Genomic DNA, 11589 nt, shown 5'->3' on the forward strand with positions numbered 1-11589 from the left:
CACAAAGCGAAAAATGCAACGAATTCAATATTCATCGGTTGATGGGAGTGAATTGCACGTGTTAATATACTATATTTAAATTAAAATAAATATTAATCTAGAAATAGATCATATTTATACAAAAAAGATTTTTTAAATAGAACTGATAGAAGATTCTAGATTGAAGATGGGTGACTCCCCATGAACATTGGGCATACGAACATACTCTCGCAGTGAATGGTGTTCATCCACATGTCGGCGGATGTAAAAAGCAAAACAAAAGTATTGGTATCGTTTGCTCGAATAGCTGCATTCTGATTGTTGCTTTTAATGTCTGGTGGTCCAATACCTTCCACAATGTCTTCTGACCTCAACTCTTTTCTTGGCCTTCTGAACTAGTCGATATTAGCGTCCAAAAACTTTTGGCAAATCAATACTTTCACACGTTGTTTTTAACATAAATGCAATGCGTAAAAGTTTTGCTCAATAAACCAACCATCTTCCATCGTAAATGTAAACCGTCTTTTATATACTTCAAAGTATTAAAACTGTGTTAACCAAAAAAAACTAATAGTCCAAGACAGTAATTGATTATTTCTATGGTGCTGCTTTCAAAGTGTCAAGGAGAAAAAAAATGAAAAGTTTTGAAGTTAGACAATGAGAGAATTAACTGTTATTAAGGTAAAATATTCGTTATTAATATGATTTTTGTGGATACTTTTCTACTGATCAATTGATGTTATGGGCTCATAAAGATCAAATAATGTCAACTTGGCAGTCAAATGGAGGTGGCGTTCCATTAAAAGTTTCACAGTAAATATATATGAATATATGATTGACTTTATATATATATTTAGTTTTTTTACATGAGAATTGTACGCATGTAATATATGTACAAATATACATGTGTATATACACATGTATATATACATGTATATATACATGTATATACATGTATATATACATGTGTATATACATGTATATACACATGTATATATACATGTATATATACATGTATATATATATATACATGTGAAGAACATATGTATATACATGTATATATACATAGAAGTGGGTATAAAAATATTACTGTTGCTGTACAAGCTATTCATCAAAGTTCTGAATACAGGGATGCTTGTGCATACGGAAAAATGATGCATCGTAATTAAATACATCACTGAAACACGCAAGGGTAAACAATGTTCTTAATCTAGCCAATCGAAGTGAAAATGGGAATGACGTATTTGTGAAACTTGAAGGAGAAAATGAGTGAGATAATACACAAAACAAATACGTTAATGCGCTTTTGCGATGAAAGAGTGTAATGAACTTAACGCTTTCCTGTTCATGAAAAGAAATTATGCATGTTAATGTACTATATTTACTATATAGCATGTGCCCAAAAAACAGTTTAAATGAAAATTTGTAAAGCATAAATAATTATAAAAAGTTGGTTTGAATTAAAATAAATAAAGGAATAACATAAAAACTTTAAATACAGGGAAAGGCAAAGTTTAGTTTGTATTCAGTGAATGTGGCACGCAAGCTGTTCAGCCTGTAACCCGGCTAGGAAAAGTGTACATGTCTAATTTAAAAACAGCGTACTTAAAACCGAATGCAGCTCACACAAAAACTTGCGTCGCTAAAAAAACTCGACTATTGCTTCCCTAAAGCATTGAGAAAAACATTTCAAACCTTAGCACTGGAACCGGGTGCATTTAAATGCACAGATGCAAAATCACGCGGACTTGGCTTGGGAGCTACTATAAGTGTAAGCACTATGCCATAGCGAGGCAAGACGGAGCATGGAGTGGTAAGTTGAACGCGTGTTACGTGTTTCAATGAATTGTGTTTTCGAGTTCCCATTACCTAGCAGATTTTTGATTGCAAGATTTTTATCGCTATAACTAGCAAACAAAACAACAAACCTTACGATATATATATATATAGGTATACATGGATACTTACTATATATTGTTTGTCTGTAATCGCTGCAGAGAGATTTTAAATCGCAATTATACATCCTATTCCTGTGCTAGTTATTTCATGTATTAGCTAAGGCATTCATCAACGCATTTAGTAAAAGCTTAGATAGATTAGTATAGTCACTTACAGAGTTTTCATACATGGGATGGATTTGGAGTTTCTGTCACTCCAAATCACAGAAACGATCAAATCCGAATGGATTCAACTTCATTTTGCTCCACAAAATTTCTGCCAAGGCATTTGCAGTGAGACTATTATTTAGTGTCACAAAAATGCTCACTGCAAATGAATTCAATTTCATAATATTCAGTTAAGCTCTATAGAGTATACTCTATAGAACTTAACTGAATATTATAAAATTGAATTCATATACCTCTATAGAGGTAAAACATTCAGCACTTTAGCAATGATAAGTTGCTCATACAACAATGATGTGATTATTTCAGTTTATTTATTTTGCTACCTTATTAAATAATGGACCTGACTGGTTGTACAGATTTCTACTGCACTGGTATCGACGCCTTCTTAGGCTTAAATTTTCTAGCCTAGAAAATGTTTTTTACTAAAAGCGATTGTCATTCAAGCGACCTTTGAAGTAATAGCGATATAGCAAATAGTAAACTATGTTGCTGTTTTGTAACATAGAGGAACATCAATATTAACAATAATAAAATAAATCTAATCAGATATCATGACTGAGTTAGTGCAACAAATGTACAAAGCATGAATTGAAAAGTGCCCGTGACCTGAAAGTTAGTCAACTTTAACAAGTTCAGCTTTGAAGAGTACTTCGCTAGTCTTAGGACAAAGCAATAAAGTGCAGCTTCAAATCATTAAAACGCTAAGGTGCAAATTCGTTGACAAAAGTCAACCCTGAATCTATTCAAAGTAGAGAAGCCTAGTAAAAAATGGATCACTGAAGGAAGTCTACAAAATTAGCTGTTGGCTCAATAAGTAAGTTGTGGACAAAAGTTAGGACAATGCCTTTAGTTGTCAAGCGATCCAAAGTACATAAACTGTATATATACATGTACCATAAAACCTTAACTTGAATGCTAAAACGCTCTTTCTTTTACCCTTCTCCTAAATTGGCTCTTTATTGAAGGTGACATTCAAATAAAAATTACCGTTGCATTTTTCAAACACTTTGTCAGAATATTGAAAAAATAAATTTAACCTTTCTATTCTGTATTTAGTAGCTTATATTTTGCACTCTCCTTCGGGTTGTGCAGCATTAACTCTTTGCATTGCAATTTGTTGCCTTTTAAATAAGTATGCCTGAAGGAAACTGATACATGTCTCTAACAGTTGATATCTACTGCTTGCAAAAAACCGACAATGATATTATAGACCCCGTTGCATTTTGCTGGAGCTTTCATTTTTTTGTTTTATTGTAGATTTGAAGGCATATTTTCATTTTTTAACTATATTTAACAATAATATTTTTGCTGCAGTTTGCAGCCAAAACTGCTTTTTATGTTCATAGAAGAGGGAGTTACGAGTGTCGACCTTTTTTAAGCCGAGTTCAAATTACCGTGATGATGCTATTAAATAATATGCTATAAATCGAAGGATTTGTAAGCTATGTAATATTAGTTAGTCAAATCCTATAAATATATATTCATGAACAAGTGACATAAACAAATCATATTTATAACACATTCCGAAACAAGAATTTAAACTTTAAAACAAAAATCAGCATTTTAAAACTAAAATATTAGCATTGTTTGCTCAATCAGTTAAATTCTGATAGTTGCTTTTGTTTGGGACCATTTCATATTCTTCTGGCTGTTCAATACCTTCCACAGCGTCTTCTGACCTCAACTAGTCTTCTGCATGGCTCAGCTAGTCAATATTAGTGTTTAAGCAATTTTTAGCAGATAAAACTTTTATGTGAAGCCATTTTAAATAGACACTTCTAGAGTTAGTAAGAGAAACTGTGCGTAAGCAACCGCCTCAAAATGTTAGCCTCAAAATACGTAGTAGCACAGATTTCATTGTAAATGCAAAAACTTGTTTCACATACATCGAATTACAAAGAGTGTCTATTAGCCTAATAGAGTTACTGATTATTTCTATGATGTTATATTTGAAGTACCAATGAAACAAAATTAAAAGCTTTGGCGTTGGAAAACAGACTTTGAGCATTTAGACATTTAGACAATTGTGTAAAAATTAATGGACGGATGCATAGGTTTCTTAATTTTCAGATGGAAAATGCTATTTAGAAATGATTTCTTTTATCAAAACATAATTTAATATAAAAGTCAATATTTCACTGATGAATATATTAAACACATTTCTAAAAGGTGTCGATTTCACCCTTGCAGCTTGTACTATAAGGAATCTAATCAAAAGTTAAATCACCTGGTGATTTTTAGGTGCATTGCTTGGCAAGTCTTTGCAATAAAGAGTTTGACAACACAGAATAGCAACATGGGCTAAATACTCATTATAAATACTTTTCACTCACAATTATGCTGGCTAACTGAAATCAAGACGTGAATTGATATCTAGATTTTTATGTGTACTTTGAAAAATTAAATCATATATTTTTATTTTTACTAAAGATTTCATAAATCTTTTATAGCGGTTGTTTCTAAAAATCACGCTTTGTAATGAAAGCAATGTAAACTCTAGCATTTATAAATTTATTTGATCAGCTAATTAAAATATGTTTTGAAATGAGCATTTATTTAGGTATAGTTAAACTATATAAACTAGTTCTGTCATCTTTTATAATAGATTGCTTTTATTAAGTAGCAGTAAATAATAAAGGCAACTTGCCTTCAACAAGCGTTGAAACGTTTACAAGTTTATCAGGCTTTTATCAAACTGAAACTACATGATACAAAAATAATATTCGAGTGCTGAATACAAATCAAGATTTTTGCATTCAATACAAAGGCTTTTATTAACTTACTTGATAAAATTTCCTATCTTTCATACTGTTCCTTTATTTTACTAGGGCGTAGTTATTTTTGTATAAAACCAAATTTTTGCTATGCGTTTTAAATATCTGGATGCAATCGTAGGGAAATTTTTAGCAAGCTATGTAATGTTTACGTGTTATTTTGCAGTAATATAACACTGCTGTTAAAAGAAAAGTAAAATATTTTTATGAGAATCACTCACGGTAGACATAGACCTTGACCTCAGCTAATGTGACTCCTTCATCATGAGAACTGAGCACAGCCACATGCCTCACAAAGACTCCTTCTTCTAGTATAATGTTACCAATTGCGCCATACGGTGGGTGATGGTAGTACCTAACTGTCCATTCACCTGAGTTTAGATAAGGGTTTGAAGGTGAGGAATAATTTGATGTGAGGATGTAGACTTTTTGTAGACGAGACCTGTCTAAAGAGATAACATAGAGTCAGTAACTCAAGGTATAGTGGACTGGAGCTTTTCCTGCTCCTGATAATAGTTGGTAATAGCGCTGGCTTATCTGTTTAAAAAGTTAGCTTCTTGATTCACCCAATAACCTTCAAGGCTGAAACAAACACATACAAAATAAAAAATTAAAAGCACAAAACTAAACCATAATGGAGCGGTTTCAAATTATAGAATTTTTGATGTGCATTTACATGTAGTTAAATTATAATTAAAAAAAGACAACATTATTAAGAGAAGAACATGCCTATTGCTTCTTCAACAACTACTAATTCTCTAATATCCACTACTTGTGTTGTTATAGATTTTTCATATCATTCTTTGTGAATATTTTTTAGGCCAGCAAAAAAAAATGTAAAAACTGCAGTGTCTGCTGAGCTGATAAAACCCCGCGTTTGATGCATGCATGACCCTGGCAATTGTCCAACAAACTCATACAATGGCATTTCACATTGGGCACCTATATATGAGCACCTATGGGCACATTGGGCACTTATTAACTATACTATATAGTATAGTTAGTAGGTCTATGTCGGGCACAGTCACTCAGTCTATAGTATTTCAAACACAAGGTGTATCATATAATTATGAGAAGTTAGCTTATAATTTCAACAATCTTAAACATGGAAAATTTTATTAAAAAAATTTTTATTTATAAGTATCTTACTCTCATTTCTGTTGTAGAGTTCAATGTTGGTAACTTCATACTGCTCGCCTAAATCTACCATCCACCACTGGTTGGCCTTTAGTTCGGTGCGAGAGAAGTCAAATCCATCTGTGTTTCCATCAACAGCTTTTTGGGCCAAGTAATCACTATCAGCATAATTACTGCTTTGTTTTGCAGGCTTATTCAGTGCTAAGTTTCCTGCAGAGCAGAAGCAATTTTTATTTTTTTTTTCAAAATAGATCAAGTTTTCCCCTAAAAAAATTGAACTGAAAAGTTATTTTAGTAACCAACACAATCAAATGTCATGAAGGAAACATGAATATAACACAGGGATGAGAAGTACCATTTTATAACATAGAATAGAAACCAAATGTTATGTACAGAAAGTTGGAGATATCAGTCTTTGACAAGCAGTGGCTAGATATACAAAATGAAGTTTTCAAAAAATTGTTCAACTTTATTCAATCTTGATATTCTAGAGTGTATGTTTTAAATAAAAAGTGCACAAAAGCTCATCAGTAGGTTCTTTACTTTTGTCTACATCTGAAAGCTATCACTCGTGTTGAACCAAAACCACATAAGGTTTTTCTCTGAAGTTTTAGATAGTTAATTAGAGAAGCATTTGTATTAGTTTAGAGATTGGTAGAAATTTTTCAAATTATTTTTAGCCCCAATAAAGTTTTGCCTAAAACCATATAACTTAATCAGTAAACTTGTTTTAATTTAAAATTTGATAAAATTTTAGGTCTCATTCAGCACTAGTGAATGTTAAATACTTACCATCAGACATAGACTGTGCTCCAACAGAGATTAATAAAATAACTGGACAAACTAATTTCAGTTTAGTCGTCATTCTACCAGCTGCATCATCTGGTAATTAGCAATAGAATGAGCAGTAGTTGAGTGGAGAGGAAGAAATTATACTTCCTAAACACTAGGGGTACTTGATAAGGTTTCTATGCACTGTAGCACTTATCCTAAACAAACAGTAGATAACACTTGTCATAAATGATTATCATGCAACTAAATGTAACTTCAGTGCTAACGGCTACAAAAGGTAAATATCTATGATTTAACTTGTCTGTTATACCAAAATAATAACTATCAAAACAGGATCTGCTCGTTATAGTAACAAAATTTAATGAAGCTTGCAATTTTTAACGGATTTGAGTATAAGAAGGCTGTTTAGGCATGTCAGAAGCAATATTTTATAAATTAACAATTAAATGAAGCAAGATAAATAAACTAACATACAATTTTTATTGCCATATAAGCTTTGAAAGCGTGCTGCTCACAAATTAGATTATTTATTGTAAAATTAATAACTAGAAAAATGATAGTTAAGGCTAATGTAGGAGAGATAACTGCAAAAAAATTTCTTTTCAATTGTAGCAAATGGAAAGAAGCTAACTCCAAACTCACTCATAATTTTAACTCACAGATTTAGGTACTAGACAAATGTCTAGTTTTGTTTTTATTCTTTCCTTTGCCAAAGTCTGATGCCAAAAGTATTTAAGTTATAGCTAAAATGAAATGGAAGTATTTAAAAGTCTCTGCACAGCTGTAACGTGTCTTATTATTTAGACAAAGTTGTTGGTTCAAACACTTTAATTTACACAACGCCACTGTTTATTTACACAAACTCTTGTGCAGAAGCTTTGTGAACAGCTTTCACTTTTTTATTAGTTCTCTTCTCTGTTACAACCGTATCATTTACGGAGCAGTTCTCACTATTATTTTGTACACCGAGTTTGATATACTGCAAAATCATGAGAGCTAATGCATCATGATGTGCATAAAGGTAAACAGACAAATATTGAGCAAACAAGTCCAAACCTGATGAATCATAAAAAGACATTTCAGAAGGGTTTAGTGTCAGCACCTACTGCGCAACATGACCTATATTCTAGGAAAAGAAAACCTTAAAACTTCAAATATATACATACAGAACTTCCGAGTGAATAAGATTATTTGATAAACTTAGAAAAGTATTTTATTCAAATCAGCATACCTTGGCACTCAGTAACGATCTTTGAAAACTCATATGTCATTGTTATTTATCATGCCGAATCACACGGGGTGAGAAGGGAAGGTCTAGCAAATGACAAGTACAGACTTTTACATAATGCTAGAATTTATCATTTATCATTATGCGTTACATCTGTTAGGTATACTTATGACTCGCATGTGATGACTATGAAGATGTAAAAGCAGCCTTTAGTTAGCTTGCCTCAGCTTCAGTGTTAGAATACTCATATTCTAGCCTCCCACACATTCTGGACACGGATGCCAGTTGCTGGGGGGTGGAGATGGTACTATCTTAAATCCTGACAGCACCTGAGATAGCACTATGGGGATGCACTGAAGATAGCCTGTTTCAGTAAGACCCTGATCTTCGCAGAGAAAAATTATTGCGTTATCCGGAGGGAGCTTTTTGACGTGGTAAGGGCTATGAAGCACTTTCACATCTTCCACACACAGTTTCTTCTACTAACAGATCACGCCTCTCTGCAGTAGCTGCGTTACTGGAAAAAGCCCTCCAACTAAGTGGCAAGGTGGTTGGAGATTTTAATTTTAATTTACACTGGAGCACCGGGCCGGTCTGCGTCATGGGAACGCAATGGGCTCAGCTGACAGACCTGTGAAGACCAATGGAAAGCTATGCATTGTGAAGACGAAATGCGAGCTAATGGAGCTGAGATGACTGACTCACAAAGAACTCGCTCTATAGGGCTAGCACCTTTCAGAAAGACTCAAGGGAAGTTTGCTCACTGTGCCAGGGTTCGCCATGAACGCCTGCAAAACGCTCGAACAAATGGAAGGAACTCAAGCTCCTCCAGGCCACTGAGGAGAGATCAGGCTACCGAGAAACTGAGGGAGCAAGAAAAGAGACTGAGAAACCTAAAAATATAAAAAGGGAAGAGTTATGTTTACTTTGTTCACATGATGCAAGTTTCTGTCACTAACAAATTCGGGCAGAGAATCGGTTGGAAATTGGCTGGTGTGAACGCAGCTTTAAGACCTGCAAAAAAAGGCCTAAAGAGATAATATTTTTGTTAGCTACGAGAGGTCTTGAAGGTAAACTGTTAAATGCTATCAAGCATTATAACCTGTGAAGTCTTATAGCAATGCATTCAGAGATCCGCAGACTATAATTAATTAGTCTGATAGGAATTACATGGTGATTAGGGTCCTAAAATCAAATTTTATTGCGTTGATTTACATTAGTGAGCTCAGTCATTCAATTATGAATGAGACGCTTGTCAAAAAGTGAACCAATAAACTTTTAGGCTTCTTTCTAAATGACCCGCTATTTGGTGAAATCATTTTGACTACATACAAGACAGGGTCAAACTCAAAGATGCATTGATGTGACAATGACAGTTTTTGTTGAACATAGTAAGTGCCTGTGCTTCTTATTTTTAGTACACTGCCATGTTTACTAGTACTTCTTTCATCTGCTCATTGAATTTTATATTGTAATAACGCCTCGCACCAAATTATTCATGTTGCGAAAGACGACATTTCATATAATCGTAAATATAAAAAAATGGTCTAGTTAATTTATTTCGAACGGAAACCATCTCAAAACATTACGAGTTTTCATTCTTCTAGAGCTTGTATGCTTTTTAACCATGCGTTGTGTGTGTGCATGCGTGTGTATGAAGTCAATTGCTGTTTTGCACCTCTATTTATTGTTGAAGGATTCAATAGAGACATTTCCTTTTTATGACAGACATGTAGTGTTATACGATTCTTATGCTTTCCGATATAAAGTGTTAAACATATATAATTTTTTGCTATTATATATTTGCTGCAAAGATAAGGCTCCAAGATACATCCCCAAACCTATCTTTCTTATAAAGATATAACCTAGCAGGGTCAGACTTGAAGGTGGTGCTTGATAAAGGGCTCGATACAGTTCTCAAGAACTACCAGTCAAAAACGTGCTTGTCCAGCCCCTGAAAACAAGTCTCAGAAATAGTTGCAGACAAACTGCAAGAGCACATGAGTCAGCGTATAACCAGCACATTAAAAGGAGTTGGAGTTGCACTCAAGGACCTAAATACCAGTTGCTGGTGAATTGGATAGCCTCTCTCACGACAGCAGGAGAAGGCTTACCAATAGATAATATCAACAATATTAATTAGTGATGTCATTTTGCGCACATTTTTGTCTGACCATTTTAACCGCAAAGAAGTTTTATCGATTTTAGAAGTCAAATCACCTCAAGCATTAAAAACAATCTCGAATAATAAAAAAATATCGACACTTTCTGATAGAAATTACTAAAATATTTCACAAATTTATCTTGAAATGCCTCAGCTTGTATAATACCGGTATTCATCCTGCATTGGGTGAGATATTCATCAAGTCAATGACCCACTGGAAGAACAAACTGGAGACTTATGGAAAGGAGTTAGAAAGTGTTACAATCAAGCATGGCTTCTATCAATGTGGCTCCTCATAACCGCTGCTTTTTACATATGCCTATATCCCCGAAGCAATTGATTACATTAATATTATTTCTATGCTAACCTATTCCATGAGTTTGAAGAAGAGCTGAGGCACATACACAAGGTCAAGACTTATACTTGCTCATTAAACAATGGGATATTTTGTTCTCATTATGCAGAGCAGAACAGCCAATCTTACCAGATAATGAGAAAAGATAACTTTTTTAGCAATTTCATTTTTGAATCACCTCATGAGTGTTCTGCTATGAGCCTGGTTGTCCAGCAGCAGTCTGCTCAACCATCTCTACATAAGCTTGTTACAAGTATTAATTTAAGTTAGTGGTAAAGAGATTGATGAATAAGTTGAAAACTCAAATACTGTATAACTTGTTTATTGTGTAGATACATGTATATAACCTTTTAGAATATTAGATCTTTCACAAGTTGGACTGATTAAAAACTGTACAAAACAGGTTTTAACAACCTTCGGTGTAGCCAAATTATCCTTACATAGAATACCTCGTATACCCATTGGTCATCACAATATTAACAATAACATTACATTATGTACTTTGAACTTTCCAATTGCAATGAGCATATATAGGAAAGGCAATTAGCTCTATCACCTATGATATAAAACTATAGTCAAAAGCTAACTGAACCTTGATCATACTTGATTGTATGACACTCAGAAGCAGGATCTTGGCTGACAACTGACACCTGTCCCTGCTGTCTAAAACTACCAGTTTAATGGTAACAAGCCAAACTGGAACATCATCCAGTTGATTGACACAGTTCTAGACCAATACTAATATGATTGTGAGGAACTTGGTAAATATGTTCTTTGGAAGGTTCTGTTCTGTTGAGCAACCATTGAACATATTAAAATTGTCTATATTCCCAAGGAGACCATTAAATGCCTGCAATCAGCTCTTCCTTAAGAGATGATAACTCAGAAGAGTATGAAACCTGAGAGGCAACTAGTAGGATGACTAATCCATAGAGAGACTCAAGTAGTAAAGCACTCTGATAGCAAAACAAAAATGGGCTTAGAATGCAGAGATAATGAATTACAAGTTAACACGACTCTGACAACAGATATGA

General features: G+C 33.7%; 1 protein-coding gene across 1 annotated transcript; it reads right to left on the bottom strand.

Annotated features, from left to right (window-relative positions):
• Positions 1-5092: 5092 nt before the first annotated feature.
• LOC137400419 (fucolectin-6-like) lies at positions 5093-8079 on the bottom strand. Its single transcript, XM_068086748.1, has 3 exons — positions 8040-8079; positions 6029-6226; positions 5093-5325 (listed from the first exon to the last, which is right to left on the bottom strand). The coding sequence occupies exons 1-3, from the start codon at positions 8077-8079 to the stop codon at positions 5093-5095; spliced, it is 471 nt and encodes a 156-aa protein (XP_067942849.1).
• Positions 8080-11589: the final 3510 nt, after the last annotated feature.

Source organism: Watersipora subatra, chromosome 7, assembly GCF_963576615.1.
Source record: "Watersipora subatra chromosome 7, tzWatSuba1.1, whole genome shotgun sequence".
NCBI lineage: Eukaryota > Metazoa > Bryozoa > Gymnolaemata > Cheilostomatida > Watersiporidae > Watersipora > Watersipora subatra.

Coding starts and splice junctions, on each gene's coding strand:
- LOC137400419 (XM_068086748.1), bottom strand. CDS start 8,079: ATGACATATGAGTTTTCAAAGATCGTTACTGAGTGCCAAG. Junction 6,227..8,039: donor GATCGTTACTGAGTGCCAAG/GTATGCTGATTT, acceptor TCTGCTCTGCAG/GAAACTTAGCACTGAATAAG. Junction 5,326..6,028: donor ACTCTACAACAGAAATGAGA/GTAAGATACTTA, acceptor TTATCTCTTTAG/ACAGGTCTCGTCTACAAAAA.